Source organism: Borostomias antarcticus, assembly GCF_949987555.1.
Source record: "Borostomias antarcticus genome assembly, chromosome: 3".
Classification (NCBI taxonomy): Eukaryota; Metazoa; Chordata; class Actinopteri; order Stomiiformes; family Stomiidae; genus Borostomias; species Borostomias antarcticus.
Genome location: NC_140236.1, coordinates 33,135,271 through 33,163,219, shown reverse-complemented (window position 1 = coordinate 33,163,219; position 27,949 = coordinate 33,135,271). Strand labels below are relative to the sequence as shown.

The 27,949-nt window shown below is 42.4% G+C and overlaps 1 protein-coding gene across 1 annotated transcript in view; it reads right to left on the bottom strand.

The window, feature by feature from the left end:
* The window catches only part of LOC311307056 (polyamine-transporting ATPase 13A3-like), a 52,961-nt gene extending 35,515 nt beyond the window's left edge, over window positions 1-17,446 (bottom strand). The window contains exons 1-6 of the mRNA XM_084435802.1: window positions 17,330-17,446; window positions 7,029-7,102; window positions 1,897-1,992; window positions 506-679; window positions 188-355; window positions 33-103 (exon numbers count right to left, since the gene is read on the bottom strand). Of these exons, the coding sequence (XP_084291928.1) occupies window positions 33-103; window positions 188-355; window positions 506-679; window positions 1,897-1,947 (464 nt within the window). The 5' untranslated portion in view covers window positions 1,948-1,992; window positions 7,029-7,102; window positions 17,330-17,446. The remainder of the gene's footprint in view (window positions 1-32; window positions 104-187; window positions 356-505; window positions 680-1,896; window positions 1,993-7,028; window positions 7,103-17,329) is intronic.
* Between the last annotated feature and the right edge of the window lie 10,503 nt (window positions 17,447-27,949).

Genomic DNA, 27,949 nt, shown 5'->3' with positions numbered 1-27,949 from the left:
AAAGAGCAAGGAAGAAACGGGAGACTGCTTACGTTAATACTTCAAAATTCTGAATCTCGTCGTTCCAGTAGTATTTTGTGCTGTGTAATGTGAAATAGCGGATCTGATGGGCAGAAAAGACCATCAGCATATTACAATAGTACAGATCTGAAGCAGAAACTGATGTGTGTGCGTGTGTCTATATGACCTGGGTAGGCTGATATTCAGCATATTTCCTGATGAACTCCTGGGCAGGGCTGTCGGAGGGATGGCTGGATGGGTGTCCGTTGGTCTGGGTCTCCAGGCTCTCAAAGGGGTTTCTCCCAGGGGCTAGCATCACACGGACCTTTGCCAAGAACCAGCGCTTGAACTCGTCCTGCAACACAAAAACGTTGTTGGCAACCTATGTGTGTGTGTCGGTCCTACTCACATGCATGTTCGTTCGCTCGTACTGTACATACATACATACATACATACGTGTGTGTGTGTGTGTGTGTGTTCATGAATGAGTCAGTCAGGTACATACTGTGGATTGGAGCAGCACCACCTGGGCATCTCTGACCATGGTCCGGGTGCAGGTGGCCTTCACACACCACTCAGGCATCCAGTAGAGTAGCAGGAGGAGGAAGCCCCCTGTACACAGCACTCCCAGGCTCACCAACGTCAGGCGCCACCGACACAGCTGGTACCCTTGGAGCTCCTGTAGGGGGCCACGGAGGGAGGACAGGAGGTTAGAACACTATTTTTTTTTTTTTTAGGTAGAGCAGTATGGCCGACACTTACTGTAGAAGTCTCCACACAGCTGACTTCCCTAAGATGATGCAGGAAGATTGTGTCATTTCATTATTGACTGAGTTTATGTGGCGAAACAGATTTATTTTTGAGTATTTGAAATCCAAATACAGTACAATAGCCATGATTTGTTGTACTTTTATTTTATTTTTTTAACTCTAGGCTAACCATAAACAGCTTCCCAACACGTAAATGCATTTTGAATGGAACGGACATGAGCACTGGTGCTAACTCCTTGCTAGCACCAGTGCTGTAGTACTCAAGTCCAGGACTCGGACTCGAGTCTGACTCAAGTCCTGATTTTCGACTGGGACTTGAGCTCTGATGACTTGGACTTGAAGTCAAGCATTGACTTCATTCGGACTTATAAGTTGGAGACAAGGACTCTCGTCAGTCTATTTTTTCCCCTTTTTCACAGCATCAGTTACTGTAGTATCGGTTCTCTATTTCGATGGGTTTGTTTCAGACCAACTATGTGTCATCGTATCATAGGATCTCATGATGTTACAACATCATGCAAGATCATTTTTGTTTGTGTGTCAGCTCTTTGACTGTGCCAGAGTGGAGCACTTGAGCCCATCTTGGAACTTGACTCAGATTCAACCTTGATGACTCAGACTCGGACTAGGGTAATGGGGCCTTGACTCAGACTTTTCTTTGGTGACAGACTTGGGACTCAAACACTGGGGACTCGAGACTCAACTCGGACTTCAGATTAGTGACTTGACTACAACACTGGCTAACACTGCAATGTATTCTAGCCTACAAGCAACTAAACTAATTCACTAAGGTCTGTCACGGATGTGTGGTGCGTCAGCACCCACCATTACACGCAGTTCTATGAGAATTATAAATGTTCAACAATGAATTTATATTTGTTGTGCCACCGCTAGCCTATGGTGAGAATTTCAGGTCACATATCTGGATTGTGACCATTGTTGGCAGTGAAACAGGCAGCCACTGAAGCAAGTACAAGGCAAAATAAATGCATAGTAGAATGAATGAGATATTTTCAACATCATTTCATAAAAATTATTTCACAAAACATAAATCAGGAAAATGACTACAGTGTCGTGCTAAGTTTCAGGGGTTGGTGTTTGTGAAAAATAGGGACCAAGTACACACCATCTCATCTTCCTCCCCCTTGTTGATGATCTTCACATCTTCTTTCTCCATAATGCTGCACACGTGTCACCAAGCCCACAGAGCAAGGCCACTTCACTGAAACAACAAGACAAGAAGCACATCACTGCATCTGTACAGCGAAGGATTCATTCATTCATTCATCCACCAATTTTAGTGTTGAGCACAGGTCTGCATAGTCTACTTGAGTATAGTTTGCACTAATCGCTGAGCATGACTTTCTAACTTTGAACTGTAAGATGTAGAAGGGGGTCAACTCTTATCACATCAAGAATACCAGCAGTGGACAGGTCTTAAACTTGATGGAAGAAAAACTGTTGTTTTTTCCCCATGCTGGAGTGATCAGACATCTGTATGGATTTGCTTTGAAATCAAAGTACATCAACCGTTTATAAGCATATAAGGTGCAAATATTACTTTGAATGCCAAAGCTTGACTTAATATACACACACTACTCAGAACACATTATTAACCTAAGTTTGCTATACAAGACTTGACATGAAGGTGAATTTGACACTGGCGACCTGGGCCCCTGGCTTTTTAAAGTTACTAACAGAAAATAACAGACATTAACAAGGCTTACAGTATCTTACAGTAGGCCTACTGTATGTTTGGCACTGTATATTTTACATGTCCTTCTATTCAAGTTACAGTATGTTACAAAACACAAACTCCTTCTCATTTCAATAACTTTTGCTTGCACTCCATTAGAAATTGTTCAATCTATAGGCAAAGCAAATATTCAACACAGTACAATAGACATGCATTGTTGTACTTTCTATGACTTCCTATACTGTAGTTCTATAGGACTTCCCATACTGTACATGTACATGCATTTTTGAAGGAATGGTCACTTTAAGAGACTTGAGAAAGAAGTCCTATATGCTAGTACTACAATGCACAGTGTTGTAGCCTTAAGTCAACTAAACCAAACTTGAGTGCACATTAGCACTTGCCATGACACGCAGATGTAATGTTTCAAAAGAAGAAAAGAAAATGTGAATCTGACCAGCTAGACTCTAACGGGTGCACTGGTGCATCCAATAAAAAATCTGCATTGGACAGAGAAATGATTGCAAATGGGACCAATTTAGTTGCACTCTGGAGGTCCGAAATATCGTCTACGCCCTAACAGTCACCAAAAATGACGCCAACCAACAGCAGGAATGGTCTTATCTGAATGGCCATTGTTGGGTTCTGGTACAGCAATAAAAGCCTATCAAAAAGCCTGTTGGTACCAACAGGAGGTCCATCCTCTCTTTGTGTGTGCGTGGGCGTGTGAGAGAGAGAGTTGGTGTAGCGTCGTGAAATACCAGACGAGATGGAGATTTAGTGAGATTCACGGCTGAGAACTGTGGGCTGAGGGAGGAAACAGGCCAACTCGTTCATGCCTGTAATTAGCTGGACAACACACACGCACACACAGATATGCCCTCCTGCCCCTTTTTAGAAGGGGACAGACATGCAGACGCAGACAGCTTTTCTGAGGGGACGGCAACAGGGGCGGCGGCGGGTTCTGCAGGAACCTGACCCAGCAGTGGACCAGCGTTTGGGTGTCAGAGCTGATGGGTCGCCCTGCTGCTTGGGATCCCTACCCTGCGCAGCTGGCCTCTGGCCCCGATGTTATCTGACCGCTGCACATGGCATTGCGCTTTCCCTGGCACACAACTGGGATATTTTGCTTGGGACCTAGCCCTTCCTACCATTTTACAGCAAGAGCCTGGACCGGTGCTGGAGGGTGGAGGCTGGGCAGGCATTTCTCTGGTGTGTATGTGTGTATGTGTGTTTGTGTGTATGTGTGTGTGTGTGTGTGTGTGTGTGACCGCCAGTCAGTGTACAATATCAGATAAACACAAGCTCATAACAGCTTTGTCTCTGTGACGGCCATAGAAATTCTAGCTAGCCGTCCTCAAACAATGGCCTTAATGTATCAGATGAAGAATTGCAAAGCTCTTTGGGGAATTTATGCTGTAATTTTCACAAAAAAAAGTTTTGAATTTTTGGTTTTATATTCTGTATTTGTCTCCATATACTGTACTTTCCTATAGTTCCGAGTGTACTGAAAATATGGTTACAGTGAAATGCTTTTAAAACCCACAAACGGATCATACTGCATATCGCAAATGTAACACTATTAAAGGATTCAGAAATAGATAATGTTTCAATATGAATTGCATTTCAGCATTGTGTTGTGTAGGTACATTCCTAGGGATGAGAACGGTTATCAGGAATGTGTCAGGTTAGGGTTTGGCCTAGGACCCTCTATAATGCTGCAAAGTAATAGGCCAAGTCCCAAGGTCAAAGCATCTCATGGGAAATTGGGAAAAACATTTTATTTAGGGATGGCCCGATCAATTGGCCTGCCATCGAAAGCATCTGATTTTCATTCTAGAAATGAGACTGTGCTATTCCTTAAAAATATCTGATAAAGAAAACACACAAAAAAAAAATCTATAAGCAAAGAATGTGAACCAAATTTCTATGTTTTGAGGGTAAGGATATTTCCCAGATGAACAGCAATGACATCCAATGAACATGCATTTGGAACCGTGTGTACATTTAATGTTAAGTGCCTATTACATTTGCTTCCAGTAAGTAGCCGCCCTGAGTAACCATGCCAGCTGGGCAAGTTAACTTTGCTACCAAGCTAGATATGATGATAATGCGGTATTGCTTGTTTGTTGTTCAACATACAGTATCAACTGACTAGTTGTCAAAACAAATTGCCAACAAAACTTGTTGTGTTAGCCAGCTCTCCTTTGGTACCTTATTTGGTTGCCTGGAACACTACAGCTAGCTGACTAGTGACAGTCCCAGGTAGTTAGCACAGTTTTAAATGAACTAATAAGTTTACTTGCTGTGAATATGTTGGTTCACTGGCAGCTGTCAACACAGCAGCCAAGTTTTAGGCCTGGTAGTATGTAGTTCAGGCGCCATGGCCCCCGCGTCATCAATGGGAGCTCCAAAATTCACCAAAAGGAAAAATTATGTTTTCGCTCATTGTAACATCCTTAATGAGCGAAATAGTGATGAGATATTCAGCGATGTTATCAAACATTTACCATGTCAAGGAGTTGTTTCATTACTGTATCTCACTGTAGCGTTAGCACAGGCCAACGACCTGGGCAGCAACTGTGTTAAATTGCTTATAGGAAAACCACTCTACATGCATAGCTATCAATTTGAGGATTTATTATGACAATAAATTACAAAGAAACGATTTGTTAGTGGATTTGTCTTTATATAGCCCTATACCTATATAGTTTTCAATGTACCTCGATAGCATGCCTTAGGCATTACTGTCGGATGCGTCGGTTTTAGAATTCTACTATCGCTTAGAAAGCAAAATAGGTACATTTTCAGCACTCTCCTCGGTTTTTCAAGACGAAAAGACCTGTGATTTCACCCCTTATGTGTGTTTTGGAGTTCCCATGTCGTCCACAAGTCACTGAATTTCCCGCACATCATTTGCTGCTAACCTACCGTAAACCAAATTACCACAGCTTCTTGGCAACACTGAAGATCAGCTGATGAACAGCTAATATTTTCCATTTGGGATATTTTATTTATTTTATTTGAGTAAATAGTAGATCAGTGCCTTATGGTGCTATACAGTTTACATTGTGGAACTTGCCATTCTTTCTTGCTAATTAAAGGGGAACAGTCACACTTGTTTCAGTTGGATTAAATGCTTAAATTCTGTATGTAGGTGTTTTTAAAATCACAGTTCGTATAACTGTTTCTCTATATGGAAAATGGAAGCACAATTTTGTTGCGGTATTTCCAATATAGGAGGTGATTTTAAAAGGTCTACACACACAATTTAAGCATTTAATCAAAATAATATCAACTGAACCAAATGTGACTGTGCTCATTTAAGATTGGAATCATAGAGTATTAGATTTGGGCCCGCATGACTAAAAACGACATCACTTGCAGTGTTTGATGTTAAAAGGTGTTCTACGACGCTAATTTTCAACTATTTAATATAGGTCATTGGGATCCCCAAAACATGTCTGAGTATTTTTGCTCAAAAACCAATCAGAATAAGCGTTCTAGCATGCCTCTATACCCCTTTGTTGACCACGAGATCAGATTTAGCGGAGTGAGCACTTTTTTTCATATGTAAATGAGCTCAGCTAAGAGCAAGTCGGCAGGCTAGAGAACGAGGGCTGTTGACAGCACCATGCTACCTCAAATATAGCTGGCTAGCTGGACCATCCACACTCGATGCCACTATGACAAATGTCATTGTCCTCTCTCCCTGATAAACATGATAGCGTTAGTGCCATGTTATCATCTCCATGGTTGCATGCTGTTTTTCATGTGACATACTGCGTATGTTTTACTATGTGTTCTTTGTGTATTATTGTTGTTTGACTTGTACAGCACTTTGGTCAACTTTGTTGTTTTTAAATGTGCTCTATAAATAAAATGGTATGGTATGGTACCTCTAGCTACATTCGCTAGCTAGACACCACTATCAATCTCATTTCAGTTTTCTGTAAAATCATTAATATGGCGTAGGAAACAACGATCGCGGGAATAACAGGCTGCGGCCTTGCAGTGGCGTGGTTTTGAGCCTAGAGTCATATCTCTCAGCTCCGCCTTGAGTGCAAATGTCACATTCATAACGCTGGAATTGTCCACATCTAGCAGCCTGTTAGAAATTAATCATTCACCTGTTCTTAACCTGGCATGGCCTCACTGGTTTTACATTGCTGGTACACAGCTACAGGCCACAGAAAAGGCCTGGCTACACACTAGGATCACTATCTTACCTTTTAACTAAGAGGATGGACAGTAATGTTCCCTTGGAAATTCAGGTAAAGTATTATCCTACTTCAAAGTGACGATTAAGGGGGAGGGGGTGTGAAAAACTACAAATTAGGACTTTTGTCCAATAAAAAAAATGGTATGTAGGCCATCTTCAATTATGTTCGAATATTTCCTAAATTAAGACCTGCCGATTCATATAAGCTATAGCTACTGCTACACTTCAACAGGTTTCCAGAAAGCAGTCATGGTCAGACAGACATGTGGAGATAAAGTCTGAGCCGTCAGACTCCCACATAGCAGGACACACAGGAGTACAAGAAACATGGTGATCTCACCTCACGTGCCTGGACAGTGAAGCCCCCAGGCGGTCCTTCCTCCCTCTGTTAGTTCCCTCTCTTACCACACCAACCTGAACCCCAGGAGACAAGTAGACAAGACGGCATTAGACATTTTTCAAAGACCTTAACAAAAACTGATGGGATTGATACACATCAACAGGCCTGAAAAGCTTCACATTAAGATTAAGAGGTAGGCAACAGCAATGCACAAACTGGATATTTTAGACTAGGGCTTTGCGGTGGAATGAACTGAAAGAGAATTCATGTAAGTTCACATCAAACCCTCAAAGGAACCAGAAGAATGATGAGACGACTTTTATTTTCATAGGTAAAGGACCCTTTGTTAGGGCCAGTCAGAACGACCTCAAATTATATTTATAGTCTTCTCCACAGCCGGGCTAAACCCCACATACCTGTCACTCATTTGATTAGCCTAGCTGCATTATGTCTGTCTGGTGGTGGTTATGCCCTGCCAGCACAGAGACAGAATCAGCTGACAGAATGAGCTACAGTTGAAGGGATCTGTCTCAGTAGTTACAGTTCACTATTCAATCTGGCCATCCTCTTCACTGTATTATTCAAGATGAAAATGTCTGACTAAAGGCTGTCCTGGACAAAAATTTAGTCAAGTGAAGGTCCTTTTGAATAACAAATTGGTCAAAATATTATTACTTGCATTTTAGATTCTGTCACGGCCCCAAATACTTCACCTTTGTCATGTGAATTCCGACACAAAATTAAAGCGCAATCATAAATTGTCAATTAGTACCGATTTTAAATGATCATAAAATAGTATTTTAATAGAAAACAGAAATTACCTATTATTCTCTTATTCTCTCAGACCTGCTTTCTGCCAGAAGAAACAGTGATGTCAAGCTCAGATTGAAACAAATAATTTTGATTGAAAGGAGTCAAATCGAGACAAAGATCTCTTTTACAAGGGAGCCCTGCACACAAAAACATTTACAATAAAATATAGTGAGGCCTATAGAATGAAAAACACATTCATAAATACATACATAAAATCAGACTAGACTAGTGCATCCGAGTTTTATTTTTATTTTGCAGGTACACAGCCACAGGCTACAGAGAATGCCTGTAAAAACCATCAATATCTCACCTTTTAACTGAAAGTGGACGGAACAGAGGGGGACAGGCAGTTCAGGTAAAGTATTAGAATACTTCAGAGTGAAGGTGAAAGGGGAGGGTGGTGTGCAAACAGACGGAGGCTACTTGTCAGATTGGTAAATACATCATAATAATGTCCATGTATTTGCACACAGTGGCACATTTTAAGGTATTTTGGCTCTGTATTCCTCCACTTTAGATTTGAACAAGCAACAACAATGCAGTCGAAATATCTGACTACCAGGATGATATGTGCGCACTCACGCACGCATGTACGCACGCACACAAACACACACACCACACATACACTAACCTTATGCATGCATTCACACCAGCACCTTATTTAGAGGCTCAAAAATTCAACGCAATCGTAAAGGAAGATGGCTCCGGTTATAAATGAACTGGAGCAAATAGTGTGTGCGAGTGTAACCTTCCTTTACGTTTTGGACTACCGCACCTTGACTAACTTTTGGGTGTGCATCTTTCCTCCCTACAAATACACCAGCTTCCGATATATGAAAATGCTTTTTTTTTTTTTTTCTTTAAGAGACTTGAAACAGACAGACATGAGACAGAACTCCTACTTGCTAGCAATAGAATGCTCTAGCCTAGAGTAAACTAAACCAAAATGTAATACAGTATGGAAAACTCACAAAGGCCTTTCATGGATGTGTGTATAGCACCTGTTATTAGGCTATGCACATGCAATGTACACGCAATTCTGAGGATGCATTATAAATCTTCAACTGCAAATAGCCTAATTGATATTTGTTGGTATTAATACCGCCACTAATCCATGGTGAGAGAATCTCTGCTCACATATGTAGCCTAAAATGAGCCGACAGGTGCAAGACATTCTGTGGCAGTCAGGTCGCATACATACCGTTGACCAATTAATTCCAGTCACACCGGACAGAGAAATGGTCGCAACTCCAACCAATTTACTCGCACACTGGAGCCCTGACTGAGATGTCTTTACATTATGCAGGTCCTGGATGCTCCATCCAACAGAAGAGTAAAATATCCAACAGAAGTCCTGATGTCCAGTCTAGATGATTCAGTTCTCAATCAAATCACTTACAGCTTGTCCCCAATGGAAGTGTAAAAATAGGAAATTGAAGTCCTGCTCTGATTAGATACTAGCACTAACTTCAAACGAGTTAGCCGATCCGCTCACCTTACCAGTGGCATGTGTTCATCCTCCAGGAGAGGAAAGAACTGCAGTAAAGAGATGAGGGAGGAGGCTGAGATGACACCCTGGGTAAAGATGTGTGTAGGCTAGCACCTGAAGCCAAGAATGAGAGAAACCCATGGAGGAGTCCAAAACAAGTGGGAAAAAATAAAAGTAGAGATCAAACGGCCTTAAGTCAGGCCACATGCTAGTGGATTAGCAGTGGCACAGCCTTACTGCTTGGGAAAACTGCTGGTGTAGTACTCCATAGCAAATTAGGCTATACTGTTGATTGTTCATAGTAGTTCTGAGCACATCCTCTTGTCAACATTGAACGTAAGGCTTACAAGAAATTTTAACCTTCCTTCCTTTAACCTTGTTATAAAGTTGGCTCAAAAAACACAAAAACAATGATCATCATCCAATACCATACCATGATGCATGCCATACAATCAAAAGCCAATATTCTCATATCTGACCCATAGCACCACAGTTTAGATTTTTCTTCTTAGACAATTTTTTGTTGCGTTTGTGTTTATCCTTTTTGTAGTTTTTATTGTGTTTTTCCTAGCTGTTTTAAGGATATCAAGAAGGCTGGTTCCAATGAAAAAGATATTTATTACACATTTTAACTTGAAATGGGTCACAGGTGACCCTAAAACGATCAGAGGTCAGAAGCAAAGGGAAACACTAAGGACAGGTAGTCTCTCTGCATGTCACATCACCTTCACTACAACGTTCTGATCTTAAGCACACATCATTCTGACTTCCCACGGCAAGATGTCTAGTCTCTAGGGTTTGTTTTGTTGTGCTAAATTTCACAGTTGTTTCTATTTTATTCCAAAGCACTTCTTCACATTTCTGGTGTTGGACGGTGCCGATTTGTCTTGGCCTAGTTGGAGGTAAACCACAGGGCCACAAAAATTCATTTCTATTTGAACCCAAAGCACTCAATCACACTTCCAGTGATGGGGGCGCTAGTTTGTCTTGGTCTAGTCAGGAGTCAACCTTGGGGCTGAGACTAGAAAGGTCGGTCTCTCTGAACCTCTGCCTGGGGGCTTGGAGAGTAAACACTGTCGGGCTGCTGAAGGGACTTGCACCATGTCAGGATATTTCTCACCCCAACTCCGGGTCAACGTTGGCTGACCTTCTGTCACAGGCTGCTGCCTTTAAGTTCACCTGTGAAAAGTCCATGAACATTGGCTACAAGATGTGGGGGAGATTGGCAAAGAGTTTCTCAAGCCTTCCCTTAACAACCTCCAAATCTCCAGTTTGGCTGGGACACCCTGTACTTGAGACCATTTAATTTGGGATACGGTTCATGGCTCATGTGAGCAAGCTCTTGGGTAGTCCTATTCATGGTCCTGAAACCTTGAGCAAAAACACACAATCCTTCCACAAACAGTGAAATAGCCTGTCGCTTTTAGGGTTGGGTATCGAGAACCAGTTTCAATTTGGAGTCGGTTCTAAATTTCCAAGAACCGTGGATTCCTGCGTTCGCAAGTTAACTTTTTTTTCTTGAAGGGGCCAGCAAATGCAAAACTCCCTTTTTCAGTGTCTTTGCATACATTTGAGTCTCTGATGGACTTACTAACACACAAACGATCAGGTAAGACAACCCACTCCTTTTGTTGTGGGTGGCGAAATGCAGAAAACCCAGCTCACAGCGGGCCACTCAATTCGATCTATTTTTCCGACGTCAGAAGCATAGACTCATTATAATAGTCCCGCCCTCGTTTTAATATCTCCGCCTACCTGCCTCACCTGGCTATAAAGGTGTGCAGCGTTGCTGGCCTCGCAAGCTAGCATAATGTCTGCGTACGTTAAATGCTCTGTTCTTGGGTGTAATAACCAGCATAAATCGCTACATCGTCTCCCAACCTCAATGGACAGAAGAGCTGAGTGGATTAAGTTTATTTTTTATGGCAATGTACCTCAAGTTCTTAAAAGCAGTTCAAGTTCCTAAAAGGCTGTTGGTCTGTGCTCACCATTTTTTGCCAGATTGCTTTGTCAACCTGGGTCAGTACAATGCAGGATTTTCAAGTCATCTCAACCTGAATGATAAAGCTATATCTACTGTCCGCAGAAATCATGCAAGAAGTGTAAGTAATTGTGCTGTTTCTCTTTGTCTAGGCTATAGCCTAGTACTAATGCTAGCTAGCTAACAACTACATGTTAGCCTCAACCCAGATGCATGTAACATTAGTGAAGGACATTGGTAGGCTTATCGTTGATCTAGCGGTTAGTAAAATTCAAATGTTTAGATGTGGCCATCATCGAATTCCCCTCGGCCAACAGAATCTAGCTTTCATTGTTTGGAGTCGAATGCTGTACGAAGTTCGTTCAACATATCCAGGATAACTTTTCGCTAGCTTGCTCGAGTAAACCGGACAACCGCAATCACGGATAAACGGTACTACGACGGTGGCTATCAACTGGTTAAGTCTACCCAGCTGGTCTAATCTAGCTATGAGCGCGTTCACGGTAAAAGGGGAGGTATTTGCTCGAAATGACCAATCGCATAACTTAGTATAGGTATTCGGACAGGGCCATGGACAAGGCAAACAATACGCATAACCAAGTTCCGTCCACCGTATTTTATACAAGAGGAGCAATAACATAGAAATATAAACTACACAACACAACACAGTCGCTACTGCCCAAGGCAGGAAGGAAAGCTAGAAAAATACTGCCTTTGTTTTATCATTATCCTCCACATGAACACGAGTAGGCTAGATCATTGGGCTATGCCTATTCTTATGGCATGTAAAGCAATTGTAGCCTATATCAATATATCTTATTCTTTCAGCTGCAACCCCTAGACTGGCAGGGGACGCTTAAATAAAGCAAATGTAGGCTATAGTTTTTAATAGTTTCAGGTTGGAGTAGACAATGTAAAGTCTCTATACAAGAGGAACTAGAGATAAAACAGGCTATTAAAATGGAAAAAGTGAAGCTCGGGGTGGAGAAGTAGGCTGATTGTCAGGCATTGGTGCAATCACAATTCAATTAAAATGTAGCTTACTTCTCTTTGTTCCTACGTAGGAATGGGAGGCTAGTCTAATAAATCAACATTAAAGACTTATTTGATTAGACAGAATTTACATAAACAAATAAACAAAATCTCCCGAGTGTTTAGGTCAGCAAACAAGAGCAAGGTCAACCAATAATCTCACAACATCCACCCGTCAATCAACACTATCTGTCTATCGAATATGTCTGAGGTTGTTATAACCTGCCAACTTGTCAACGTTCCAGTCAAATTCCTCTAAACGTTATGACCCGCCCTTATAGCCTGTTTGAGTCTGAAATATGTCAAACTACGAAAGTTGATCTCAAATGTCCGTTTGCTTAAAGAAACCACATACTGATTTCAGTTTTTTTTTGTTATTTGCACAAGAGGGCATATAAGAAACACAACAAAAAAACACCCCCAAATCTGAGGGGGCACGTGCCCCCTCAAGTTCTATAGGCACGACACTTCTGACTGCACCTGTGTTTATCCTGCTATCACCTCTTAACATTGCTGCTCAGAAACAGTTATGTTTGACCTGTGTGGTGGTCACGTTATTGTGAGGTTAAGTAGGCTAGGTCTACCTGGTGCTGTTATGCCATTTATGTTACATGTATTTGATGCTAAAGAGCTCTGTGCTTCCACTATACTGCATATTTTTCTTGTTTTGCAGCATAGATTTACTTACAACACTTACTTAGCTGTCACACATTTTTCTAATCCATCCATTACTCACACATGCTCGCTCGCTCACTCAGACTTTTGAGCACCATTCTCTCTTTCTCTCCATCTCTCTTTCCTGTCTCTTCGTCTTCCTACAATGAGCAAGCATCATTCCTGTGCAGTACCTGGCTGTACTGCCATTAATCTATCCTTGCACACCCTTCCATTGAGCCCAGCTCTACGCCAGGAATGGCTCAACCTCATTTTTTCAGGCAGCGTCCCAGAGAATGTCAGCCCACAACTGCGTCTCTGCACTGCTCACTTCACGCCGGACTGCATTGAAAATCTGATGAAGTACAACTCTGGGTTTGCAAAGAGGTTGAACCTGATACCAGGATCGGTTCCGACCTTGTTGATTCCAACTTCTTGTTTTTTTGTGCGTGGCTATAAGCCAACGCACCATGGAGAGCAAATGTCGGGTTGTCCCTTTCTCCCTTCCCTTGTTGACCTGCAGTTCTATGTTGCTATCACAAGAGGCAGTGGTCCCAGAACATCAAAACAAAAGACTATGACTGATTTTCAAGAGCTCCAGTGGCCTAGTGGTTAAGGAGCTCGTCTCCCATGCTGAATGTGTGAGTTCAAATCCCAAAACTCGTGGGTTCAAAACTTGTGGTGTGGACAGTTTTTTGTCACTGGATGGTATAGAAGTTATGTAAAAATGCGGTTACCTGTTGGTTCTATGTCAGTTATTGAATTTATGTGCAGTGATTGAACATATGAAATACTCCTGTTTTGAAATTATACCTACAATATGTGTCTCAGTAATTACCCATTATAGATCCTTTTACTGTTGGTAAACAATTAAGTGTGCGCATTTTGGCAACAAAAGAATGAAGTACGGATGCCACCAGGTCCATTAATCAAATGCATCGATTCTATTGACCTGGTTGTGCTACCATGTCAGTCATTGAATTTATGTGGTAGAGCCACCGCCCATAAATAAACGAGCGTGGGTCATATTTGTTAATTATATACCCTTTTACAGCCTACGTCAGCACAAGTATGGGCGCGCATTCTTGAAAAAGTAGCAGGGGGAGACAGACAAATTTAGAGCAAGGACAGAATTCTAGTGCAAAGACTAGTTTTTTTTTTATATATACCATCAAGATGTCTGACTGTTGCGTTTACGGGTGTACAAATCGGCGCTCTAGTGGATTCAAACTTTTAGTTTCAAGAGGAAACCGGCCTTTTCAGGACCTGGAGTCACCTGTGGTTTCAAGCCATTAAGCGTACTGACTGGACTGAGGACATCATCAGAATGCCCATTTTATATCAGGTAAGTTATTTTGACTACCTGGTTTCACTGGAATGTCTGGTTGAAATGTAGAGTAATATTTGAAGTAAACAGTAATCCATAACCTGGCTGCACGCTAAGCTAAAGCTAAGTTCAGGAATTGAAGCCTAATGATAGCTAGCTAACATTAGCTAGTGCTAGCTAACACGCTAGCTAGCTAACTCGAGGCCCGGGGAGTCGGAGATGGCTAACGGCTAGCAAAACCTAATGAAATAGTGAGTGAGAAAGAAGGCACGAAAATCGACTTTGACTGTTTTTGACTTAAATGCGTCTTGTATTAAGCCATATCGCTTCATTTTCACCCGTGTTTAGCATTTTGGTAGTGCACAGTCGCCCCCTAGAGTCCTCATGAAAATACAGTCCACGTTACGGTCAGTTGACACTGGTCTTACTAGCTCGTTATTCACTTAACATTGTAGGCCAGGTAAAATGATTCTAGCTTACAGAAGTCTAGACCAAATCAAATCAAGACCACATCAAGACCAGGAGTAGTGGGCTAATACGCCTAGTAGCCTAAACACTGATTAGTGAAGTAGGGGAGTAGGCTATTGAGTGCTGTGCCCTAAGGGGGTGTATTTTATCGTTCTGTCATTCCTTTTCGTGGTGCTTGGCCATTGTTGTCATATAATGGCTTTGTAGTTTATTTAGTTTGTCCCTAAAAGCTTGGTTGTTTTGGCCTAAATATTGCCCTCTTATTCGCTCGCTCTCAAATTATTGGCCTTTGTTGATGTGTTAAAAAAAACATCAGTAGCCTAGGCTACTATAGTTTTCCTGTATGTTTTTACATAAAAATGCCAATGCTCAGCGCCCTTCTGGTGCTGTGAAACCCATCAGGGCATGCCTTGAATGTCTTGTATGTCTAATTTATGCTAATTAGCTCGCGACTCCGCGACGTGCCGCCAGGGCGTTTTCCCCGCGACCGAAGATCATTCGACTCCACCTTCCGGCAATTGCTCTCCATTGGTTTTGAATTGGATACGGAAATTGACGCGAGTGACAGTTGACCAGTGGGGACGGGCCCATAGCCGTTACACATTGCTAGACTGATACATTATAAACTCGGCAGCCGGCGGTATACTAAACCCGGCAGAAGTAAATATAAATCGAAGGGAGCCGATCCAAGTATGGCAAATGTTGTTTTCTTTTCATTCATGTATCCAGCCAATGATTCTGATCGGCACCCAGATTTAATGTGTTCTAACTTGGCCCATGCTACACCCCTCCACCGAGTTTCATGAAAATCGCTCTGGTAGTTTTTGTATAATCCTGCTATGTGCCGTGACGAACGAACGAACAAAATAACACACTAGACTGAAAATATACCCTCCGCCAGCGGTCGCAGGGCGGAGCCAAACATGACAAATTCCTTCCATATCTGCTGGGGGAAATACACCAATACACAAACACAGCTGTAAGATTTGTGAGCAGTTGTGACAGGAAAAGGACATCCAATGGAACACAACCACTGTAAAGGCTGTCAATCAGTATCCCTGCTCACCGCACTGATCACTGCACATATACACTGTACAAACTTAAAATGTCTGTAAAAAGTTACCATTTAAATACATTTGTAAATATTACAATTAATTATTCACTCAATTCACCTATTTGTATTGACATTTGTATTTTAACAGTTTTGTAACTTTTTGTTATGTTTGCTTGGGCAATGTAAACATGTTCCCATGCCAATAAAGCCCTTTGAACTGAAATGAAATTGTATACTAAACAGTAAATATTCTGAAATTGCTGTTTTTACATCAATGATGAAGTACTCTGTACCTGTGGTTACACTACACGACTATAGGCCTACACTAAATGGTAGGATAAGGTCCAAATAGAGGGGAAATGCTATGCATCAGTGAACAGATTAAAGTAGATCCTAATCACTTGCCTGGGCCGTATAGCAAAATCTCCCTACGTACTGTAGTCATAAGTACATTGGAAAGTTATAATAGGCTCAATATCTAGCCAATTTAAATCTGACGCATGTGTGCTATCGGGGTTCCCATCACTGGCTCTATCTGGTCTTACACATAAGCGACCTGGTCGGAGTGTTTATTACGTAAATGTTGAAGGAAGATGCTAGATAAAATAGATAAAACTGCACTCAATTCTGGGAAACGTATCTTTTCTGGGAACACAGTCGTCTCATTTTCTCGGGGCAAAGACTAAGTCAACTCTACATTCTGTACTTTACAACCAACCACGTCTTGTTTCAGATTTCGTGGCAACTGCACGAACATCAGTATCTTGCCTGGCGGTCCTGCAATCTTACATTACATTACAGTCATTTAGCTGACGCTTTTATCCAAAGCGACTAACAATAATTGCAATCTTCCATGATAGCCAGCTAGCAACCTTACACCTTTTAGCGAGCAGGTTAAGCACTTAGCAAGTGATGGTCGTTGTCCCTTCAGTTGTCTCTGGTTAGCCATCGAACAAGCAAGCTAACGTCAACTGTTGGCAAACGTTCGTCACGCTGGCACAATCACGGTTACACATGTTTCATTAGCTAACGTTACATGAGCTAGCTAACGTTACATGAGCTAGCTAACGTTACATGAGCTAGCTAACGTGACATGAGCTAGCTAACGTTACATGTCTTCATCGAGATGACCGTCTGCCAATTTCCCCAGAAAACCAAAATGAGGGAAACACTTTTTGCTTGACACACTAACGCATGATTGATAACTGACGAACTAAGCCAGCTAACTGTGTCTGGATAACTGTCTGGATAACGTTACCTAACGCAACGACAGCATTTAACAGCTAGCTGGCCTGCTGGCGCTGACTACCTCCATGACTGAGACTGACTCAGAGTCTGGGAGACTGATAGACGTGGTTAGCTATGCGTTAGTGGAGGTATCAGCTTGTTAGCTAGCTAGCGAACTGGCTAAGCTAACGTTAGTGGCTAACGTTAACACACATGGGGTGATGTGGACAGCCCAGCATTGAATCAACACACTTACCAGAACCACCCGGACTCTTTAAAGATCACCTTACAGTCATGGTGAGACGAAGGCTGTGGTTATCCAAAAAACGTCGTTGAAGAGCAATCTACCTAGATTTTTGATGATCAAATGTGGACACACACACACACACACACACAAGGAAGGGGTAAGGTGATCGTATCTGACAGCTCAGTGACTAGTGAATGGAGTGAATCGTAAGCTTCTCTTCTTCTTCTTCGTGTGGCTTTGCGGCAGATTAAACGCTTCTCTTCTTCTTCTTCGTGTGGCTTTGCGGCAGATTAAACGCTTCAGAGCGCGTTGCTGCCCTCAAAGGGTCTGCGGTGAAACCCCCCATGCACGCTAAGAGTTAGGACAGGGAAACTAAAGAAAACAAACTCAGAAACTATCCCGACACAAATGAAAATTAAAAACAAAACCATGTTCAGACAGGGCACCTACTCATACTGACCGAGCCGGGATTTAACGGGGACAGTGTCATATAGAGTTGCGACACTCTTTGATCTCGCCGCCACGCGATCACGTGTTTCATGTTGCTCTCTGAAGTTCCAAAACAAATCTGCGCTGTAACTGACAGCGCAGGACAGACTGACAGCTATCTTAGTGTATTCATACCACTTTGTTCATACTGTTCATTCTGTATATCTTAGCACATTCAAACCTACTCTTACTGTTTGCCCCCAGCCATATGACTCTGCCAGTCTCTCCATCACTCCACCAGTCTCTTCATTACTCCACCAGTCTCTCCATCACTCCACCAGTCTCTTCATCACTCCACCAGCCTCTCCATCACTCCACCAGTCTCTCCATCACTCCACCAGTCTCTTCATCACTCCACCAGTCTCTCCATCACTCCACCAGTCTCTTTATCACTCCACCAGTCTCTCCATCACTCCACCAGTCTCTTCATCACTCCACCAGTCTCTCCATCACTCCACCAGTCTCTCCATCACTCCACCAGCCTCTCCATCACTCCACCAGTCTCTCCATCACTCCACCAGTCTCTTCATCACTCCACCAGTCTCTCCATCACTCCACCAGTCTCTCCATCACTCCACCAGTCTCTCCATCACTCCACCAGTCTCTTGATCACTCCGCCAGTCTCTCCATCACTCCACCAGTCTCTGCATCATTCCTAATCCTACAAATGGTAAGTTGCTATATCACATTTAATATGAATTATGCACACATAGTATTAGGTGTTACATAATTAGACAGACATGGCTCAAAGTCATCCCATTACTGTTCCATTGTGCTACTGTAGGTATGAGGGCGGGTCCCAGTGGCTTTCTACTGACAACATTACTTTTTTATGCTGTCTTGAATTTACGGTCACAACTCGTAACAAACAGCATGGCACACACACACACAGTTCTGAATTGCCTAGCATCAACCTAGTGGTGCAAAAAAATATATCCTTTAGCTGTTAAGTGGGGGTAATGGATGTTGAGTGTAGTATGAGTAGAGTTAAAATTGAATATTGAAATGTGTTTTTGTATGCTAGGACGGTGGTGGCAGGTCCAACTCTGCCTTTGAAGATGTGTGGAGCAACGACAAAGACTGATGCTTGCTAGTGTACCTTAGTATTTAACTTCACTATTCACAGGGCCCAACTAGGGGCCTCAGAACATATCCTGTGTGATCCTGGTCCTACAGTAGACAAGGACTTTGAAGAAAAGCAATTTATAAACACTGCTGCTGGTGTTATATAGTAGGTCTACTGTACATCTTCAAAACATAGTGATAGTTGACATTGTCCTGGTAAATTCTCAAATTTCTACTGGATTTTTATAACATGTAAATAATGTTTTGGAATGACCTGTACACTGAGCTAAATTATCTTATCAATTTTCAGTCGTAACACACACACACACACACACACACACACACACACACACACACACACACACACTTGTATGCTGTCATAGGCATGGCAGAAACCAGTGCTTCATTGTCCTGTGTAGAGGTGATACTGAAATCACACTCTCCCCCTCTGACTGGCCCAAATTTACATATGAGTACAGTACAGTAGGTTTACCTGTTGAGAATCCATGTACAGATCTTGCTCCCCACACAAGCGCTTTACACAATCTTGGTCCTATCGTAGATTATCATGTTGTTTACAAGCTGTTGGACTGTGTCTGTGATGTTATTTTATCATACATGCAGTATCAACCTATCCACTGTAGCAAACATGTCTAAAACAGTATAACTGATCTGAGACCTAGCCCTGTACAACTGATTTTGTGTAATAATATAGTACTTGTAGTACAAACAGCTCACTTATCTGGCCCCCGGGTGATTACTGTTTTTTTGCTTCCCTCTGGAATATGTAGAGGTGGGTCGTATGCCCACCTCCCTTGTTCTCTGTAAAGTGCATTGTGTTGCCTCTGGGTATGAAATGCGCTATACAAATAAAGCTTTGATTGATTGATTGACTTGTAGTACAAACACGTGGCTTATCTGTATTTTTTTGGTCTATATTTACCATACATGTTAACATATGTCATGTTGCATGACTCTGTAGTTATGGTCCATTCAGTTGAGTGGGGAGCTTCCACAAATGTTAACATGTTAACAAAATTATACACATACTGTAGCCTACTGTCGGTTGTTTTTAGTTCAACTCTCAACTTTATTTCATTAAAGCATTCGGAATCACCAGCAGGATATGTGTCCTGTTAAAGGAACTCATCCCATGTATTGCCCACAAATACATAAAGATGATATGTCATCCATCATCATTTTGTCCCAGAGTAGCTAGCTTTAACAATAAATCTAAGGCAGTGGCTATTTTTACAGTGTATTACTGTATATACAGTATGGTATATTTGGGTTAGCTTTGAACCAGGTGTGGCCACGCCCATCCAAGCTTATTTTTAATGCTCTTGTGTTGACCCAACACCAAATTATAAAAGTTGTTATAATTGCTGTAGCAGAGACAAACTGTGGTCTAGAAATTTCAGTTATAACAGAGGAGCTCAATTACTAAGAAGAAGAAAAAAATAAATAAATTGGGATTACTAAACTTTCGTCTTAAATTTAACATCTGGCCAAAATATTTGTTCCATCCTTACACATCCCTTACATTATATTACAGTTATTAAGCAGATGCTTGTATCCAAAGTGACTTACAATAATTGAATTTACTCTCCCGAACTCACAAGGGCATCTCCTTTCTAAACAGTCACTAAGAGCATAATCAAGTGCTAAAGCCAAAGTGCAAGAGCAGCAAAATACAAAATACAATAGGTGCTTAAGAGGGAGGATCGTGGTAGTACTTCTTGAAGAGGTGACGAAAGATGGGCAGCGACTCTGCTGTCCTGATGTTAATGGGCAGTTCATTCCAGCACTGCGGGGCCAGGACAGAAAAGAGCTGTGACCGTGTTGATCGACCGCAGGGGCCTCAGAGTGGTCGGGGGCAGGGCTTGACCATGACTTGGTAGGAGGAAAGGAGGGAGACGCTCCTTTTATTACCCTGTAGGCTGGTACCAGCATTTTAAACTGGATGTGAGATGCTACAGGGAGCCAGTGTAGAGAACGGAGAAAGAAAGAGAAACCAAAGGCTAAAAGCCTGATTATTCAGATTATTCAGTCTGCTGAATTAAAAGCTACTTTTGCTTTCACAGCATGAAATTAAAGCACCCCCTTCCACCTTGCAAAAGTCTAGGTTCATGTTGAGTAATTCATAATGGCTTGAAAATAGCCATCTCTAGGTGAGGGGAGGCCCCAAGCAGGAATCTGTATTTTTGTGAATGCCATAAAATGAAATCGAGGGTTTGTGCTCCTGTTGTGCCATACAGTCAAGGAGGAGGATACATAGATAATAATTATATTTCTTTTTCATATTGTTCCTCACATTAATGTAATAATGGTAACTAACAGTATTAGCCTACTAGCAAAACAGTGGCTTTGAGAAACACAGGCAGTGAAAACATCCAGCCAGCAAAGGTTTGCCCTTTACAGCAAGAAAACCATGGCGTGAGCAATCCTCAGAAAAAACAAGACACCCCATTCATCGTGGCAGCTTCACCAGTCCTAATCCTTGCTCCCAGGCAGTTGTGCAAACAGAATTCCAACTATTGATATGGACAGGACAGTTAGTTTTCATTTGTCCCAGTCTCAGAAGGGAGAAGGATAAACCTCATCTCCTGGCCCCTCAGATGACATCAGAGCTCAGGACTGTGTGGTTCACTGGCAGTGAGGCCAGTACTCTGTGTATTTATATTGTTATTCTATGCATGACTAGATCAAATACTGTTGGACAAAAGTAAATATCTGGATGTTATGATACTGGATTCTTTCATGGCTAGTGACATCTAGAATCAAATGGACTACCTATAGAGGAATAAGGAATTTATTGCCTATTTCAGCCATTGCTTAGTTACTCCTTCTAGTCCCTAGTCTTGGTCTCTGGTACTCCTTCTAGTGCCTGGTCTTAGGTAGTCCTTCTAGTCCCTGGTCTGGTATTAGGTAGTCCTTCTAGTCCCTGGTCTGGTATTAGGTAGTCCTTCTAGTCCCTGGTCCTGGTATTAGGTATTCCTTCTAGTCCCTGGGCTTGGTCTGGTCTTATGTAGTTCTCATGCTGGTCTCTGACTAATTTGTGTTCAGTAGACATGACACCAAAGGGAAAGTCACAGGAAAGAGAAGAATGTGCTTTGTAACTTTGCCCTAATCTATGCATTGTTCTATTATCAAAAGAGTGGGAAGTTTCTCCCTAAATCCCCATCATTTAAAAAACAGTCTGTGACTGTGGCACTTAGAGAGACAGCTGAACATATTAAGTCACGAACCAGACAGGCAGCCAGAGAAGAGGGAGCCCTGAGCCGTCTAGTATGGCCCTTATCTGGTTCTCTGGGCCTTTTCCAGCCCAGCCCTGATAACCCAGGCTGACTGGCAAAATAAATGAAAGGACCCATTGACCTAGAGGGCTAACAGGACAGCGTTTTTTTTTAAATAAGTGGAGCTCTAAATGACACATCCCTAATGGGTCTCATTATTTAGTATGCAAAATAAATCGAGACCAAGACTTGAGGGATTTCCTTCCAAATTAAATCCTCCAGTATCTAATCATTTTGTGATTGCATGTCTCAAGCACATATTGAAATATTAGCAATACCCTCTATTGCAAGACCACAGCTACCGGCTGTAGCTCAGTTGGTAGAGCGGGTCGTTCAATGATGGAAGGGTCAGCGGTTTGAATCCCAGCTCCGACTGTCCACATGTCGAAGTGTCCTTGAGCAAGACGCCTAACACCAAAATTGCTCCCAATGAGCAGGTTAGCGCCTTGCATGGCAGCTACCGCCATTAGTGTGTGAATGTGTGTGTGAATGGGTGAATGAGAGGCCATTGTAAAGCGCTTTGAGTGCCGCTAAGGTGGAAAAGCGCTATATAAGTGCAGTCCATTTACAATTCAAGAACTAGGTCTAATGGTGCTATGGCACATATGTATGGGGGCTGTACTTAGGGTTTGTTTTTTAAGGGTCTGGGGAGGTTGGGATGTGGGTATAGGGATGAGTGAAATCTTTGCTACATAACTTTTTTGTATTCCTTCTATGTATGTAACTTTCCTACTGTGTACTATTTGCCCCACTATTTTAAGACTGTATATTTATTTGCCCAGGGACTGCGGGTGGAAATTAGCTGTTTAGCTATAACCTTGTACAGTGCATCTCTCCCTATTCTATAGGGTAAATGTCTACTGTACCTTGTCCCTGTCTTAAAAATAAATACAATCAATCAATCAATCAATCAATGAGGTAAGTTTTAAATGTAATTGTAAACATCTAGGAGGAGTGTATTTTGAGTGTGGCACACATTATGCTAATTTGTAGAGGAAAAATCATGGTCTTTTTTCCCCCTTGTGTTGCAAAGAACATCTGTAGCAATATTCATAACTCGGCAAAATTCAAAACTCGGTAGTAAAGTAATAACTTTGGCATTTTTGCAAGTAATACACACAATCACCTCCGCAGTCCTCAGTGTCCAGCCTTCTCACTGCCTGGGATCACACAAGGGACTCCCAATATAGCAGAGCCCTCTGCTCCTTCCCTGCCAAGCAGCTTCCTAGGCAAACAGGCCAAGCCCCGGTCCTCAATCAAAGATCTTTAACAGTAGAACAATCTGTCTACAATGCAAATCTCAAACAATCCCCCCCCCACCCCCTGTCACCCTTACTCCACTCAGCAGAAGTAGGCCAGCAACACAATACAAAGAATTACGAGCAGCCTTCTAGTAACTGGGGTTGTTATTAGACTTTTACTGAAAGACACACAGGGTGGTGGACATGGTTTAATGCAGCGGTATTCAAAATGTGGGGCCAAGGGATTTCAGCGGGGTGCAGAAGTTAAACAGAAACTATAAATTACCACCTCTCAGTTGTATGCCTCTGCCAATAAGTCAAGTTGCAGATTACATCCATGTCTGTCCAGACTCATATATATGTAGTGTGTGTGTGGGGGGGCCGCGGTGATGTAGCGGTCGAAGCATCATGTTTCGGTGCAGCTGCCCACTGTGGACCGCACCCTGGTCTCGCCAGATCCAAGTATGACTGGATCCCAGAGGGAGTGGCATATTGGGTGGTTAGTTTAATTGCGGCTTGAGGGTTTGTCGCTCTACAGCATCTCTGTCTGGTGTCGGAGTTGTACGACGAATCATCCACAGTAACAAGGGAAAATTGAACAATATTGGGTGGGGAATTTAAAAACCAGGCCAGGTCCAGCCTGGCTTATGTGCGTGGCTGGCTTGTTTCTGTTCAGGACTGGTAGGACGGAGTCATTCCACTGAAATAGCTGTGAATTGAAATTACATGAAATAATGTCTGATAAATTAAGATAGGTCTTGTCGCCTGGACACATCAGTTCCAATGCTTCTAATGCTAATCCAGCAAAATAAGAGCGCGATAGCCAGTTAGCTCATGAGCTCACAACAACTAGCAGCAACTTCCATAACATTAATGGTAGCAGTCAGTGGCTAAAGCAGTTACACTGATGATGCCTGTAATGTTAGCTATTTTGCTACAATTGGTTTAACTTCTGTTTCTGGACAAAAGTAAGTACCTGCTGTATGCACTTCCCTTTAGGTGGTGAAGTAAGTAGACAGTAATCTCTGAGAATGTCCTGCGTGGGAGTCCAATGTTAATGTTTAATAATAGCCATGGGCGATTTTATAGGGGGGCAGGGAGGGCAAGTGCCCCCCTGATTGGCCAGCCCAACTCTGCTCAAATTCTTAAAAAAAAAAAAAAAAAACTTTTTTTTTTTTTTTTTTAACTAATTAACACAATTATTAAATACATAATTGTGTTTGTACCAGTTTGTGTTAGGTCATCATTCATTTTAAAAGTGTATTTATTACTTAAACTAGGCTACCTTTAAAAAAATATATATTCATAATCCACCAATGGCACAACTCGTCCGTCGACCTCAACTATTTCCGGTTTGATCTGTTACCGCAAAAAAATTAGATCTGACTGTACTGCTCAGTGCTCAGCAAACGCCACTATTCATGCCACAGAACCCACTTTTTAGCCCCTGAGTGGGCTAGAGACACACAGTCTTCAATGGTGGATGCAAGGAAATTGCCCGGAGGTCACTGTACTGTCCCCGACTAGCTGTGACCCAAGGGGGCGGAGCCTAACCAGCACGCCACTATCCACGCCACGGGCCCCATAACTCAGCCCCTGAGTGGGCTAGAGACACACGGTCCACACCGGTGGATTCAGGTAGGTGGCCCGGAGAGGGTTACACTGTCCCTGACTGGCTCTGACCTGAGGGGGCGGAGTCTCACCACCACACCACTATCCACGCCACGGGCCCCACAACTCAGCCCCTGAGTGGGCTAGAGACACATGGTCTTCACTGGTGCGGGCAGGTAGGTGGCCCGGAGAGGGGTACACTGTCCCCGACCAGCTCTGACCTGAGGGGGCGGAGTCTCACCACCACGCCACTGTCCACGCCACGGTCCCCACAATTCAGCCCGAGTGGGCTAGAGACGCACAGTCTTCGCCGGTGGGTGCATGGAGATTGCCCGTTCCGTAGTAGTTCTAGCAGTAGCTGTTACATACAGCTGCAGCAGCCAGCCCACCTCACATTTTCTCCATGAAATGTACTTTCAAGTTTATATTGCTGTGTGTTTATTTTACACTAATAGCTGTAGTAACCGTTGTATAAAAGCAATAAACCACTCGAGGCGTGTGTTATAGTGATTTTATAACAGCTAGGGGGCGTTGTTAAGTACGACGCGATGCGGAGCCTCTTGTGGCTTATTGCTTAATTCCATCACTGCCATCTCTACCCATTCACTGGGATTTACAGATATCATCCCCCATTTTTTTATGTGTAGGAGAACCATTTAGTGAAATGTCCTGTGGTTGTGAAAAACAACCCTCTAGCATAAGGCCCCATGATTCAACCCGTTTCACATTCCAGAATTCCAGTGTCACATGAACTTGAACCTAAAACAAAAGCATTATTAAAATAAAAGTTATCTCGCCAGGAAATTGTTCTAAGTTTAAAATGAGACGCTGGATCTCTAAGCCGCCTGTGATGCCTACAATTTTAAATCCTTAGCCTTCAGCTAAAGATGCCCGATCTATGAGATCATTCTGACAATGCATTTTAAAGTCAAAATAGAGATGTGAAAAGAACCGTCCCATGATTTGCCCAGCTAGGTTGAAACAAAAGTTTACTCAAATTTGTGATTGTCCCCGTCACTGTAAATAACTGCTGTGTTTTCCTTAGGCTAGCTTACTGTAGGCTATAGTGACTGAGGGCTTGTCCCTGTATTTGGCTTGTCACGGTTAAGGGGGGATTTGGGCCACAAACCACATTTGTGTTTGTCATTCTCAATCCTACAATGCCAGTCATCAGATTTTGTGTTAAATTTAGAAGCCAAGTGTGTGTAAGTAAATAGTCTAAACGTTTGGCATATCGTCTCGATCTTCTCTGGGACTAAGACATGAGGTTCAGCCCACTACATGTCCAAACTCTTGAATCCTAAAGGACAACATGTTTTTGAAATTCTTTTAATCTTTTATTATCCCTCTTCCGTTTCCCAAAACCACCAGTTCTCAAAATGTTTTTTGTGGATATGCACACCTTGCTGCATCTTCAACCACACTGCCCACTAATATTATAATGGTCCAGATGAGAACACGACAGGCCACGTGGAGTAGAACAGTTTGCCGTCTTTGCTGCGCCTTTAACGGGTTCTATAAATAGCCTACATCTATGCTTCAACCACACTGCCCACTAATATAGTATTATCATAGTCCAGATGAGAACACGACAGGCTGCATGAAGTAGAAGAGCTTTGAAAGAGACCTTTGCGCTAAGTGAGGTCATCATGGATGTATTAAGCTAGGGTGACACCCATAGCAAGCCTTGAGCGTTGATACTTAGCCTATGAAAGATCTGCTTTTTGTGCGTGGCTGAAAGCCGTCTGTAAGCCAGCGCAGCATGGAGAGCAAATGTCGGGTTGTCCCTCTCTCCCTTCCCAATTAATACATCCCTATGTATTCCCTTGTTGACCTGCAGTTCTATGTTGCTACCACAAGAGGCAGTAGTCCCAGAACACCAAAACAAAAGACTATGACACGATTGATTTTCAAGAGCTCCGGTGGCCTAGTGGTTAAAGGTATCCAACGAAACGTGAATCAAAACAATCCGTTCTTTGTTTATTTATTTTCGAAATTCCTCGATTATATGGTTCCTTGTAGTCTAATAAACATGTTGAATCACTTGAATGTCTTTCCTATTATTAACTACTGGTGGAATGGTGGAGCATCCATCGGGGACCCGCTGTAGGTCCGCTAGCCTTGTGTTATATTCTGCCGGAGGTCCGCCAACTTGTCCATCGGGGACCCGCTGTAGGTCCGCTAGCCTTGTGTTATCTGGGTTTATCCCTTACCTTTGTCCAGAAACAAAAGTTGAACCAATTGCAGCAAAATAGCTAACGTTACAGGAATCATCAGTGCAACTGCTTTAGCCACTGACCGCTACCATTAATGTTATGGAAGCTGCTGCTAGTTGTTGTGAGCTCATGAGCTAACTGGCTATCTCACTTATTGTGCTGGATTAGCATTGGAAGCATTGGAACTGATGTGATCTTAATTTATCAGACATTATTTCATGTCACTTCAATTAACAGCTATTTCAGTTGCATTACTAGCTTCCGTCCTACCAGTCCTGAACAGAAACAAGCCAGCCACGCACATAAGCCAGGCTGGACCTGGCCTGGTTTTCCTCAAACAAGAAATTGTAGTCGAGTCGATTTTGAGGTTACTGAAAATATATTTTAAGGCAACAGTTTAAGCTTCTAAAGTAATCTTCTACAATTAAGCATAAGCGTTCTACAAAAAAATAAATCACCACGAGCTACAAGACAGAATTTCGAGATTGTTCGTCAAAGTGCGAAAGTGCACAGTAAATTAATGGTAGTTAAGTACCCATAAATACTCTAAAAATGTCAATTACTCCCATAATTACCATCAACCATCTTGAAGTTGACATCTTATAATTATATGCAACCTTGCAGAATGCAAATTAATTTTTTCTTTTAAGGTCTGAACTACACACATTCACTGCCTAACTGTGTTTTGATAGAAAACACATTCTTGTGGAG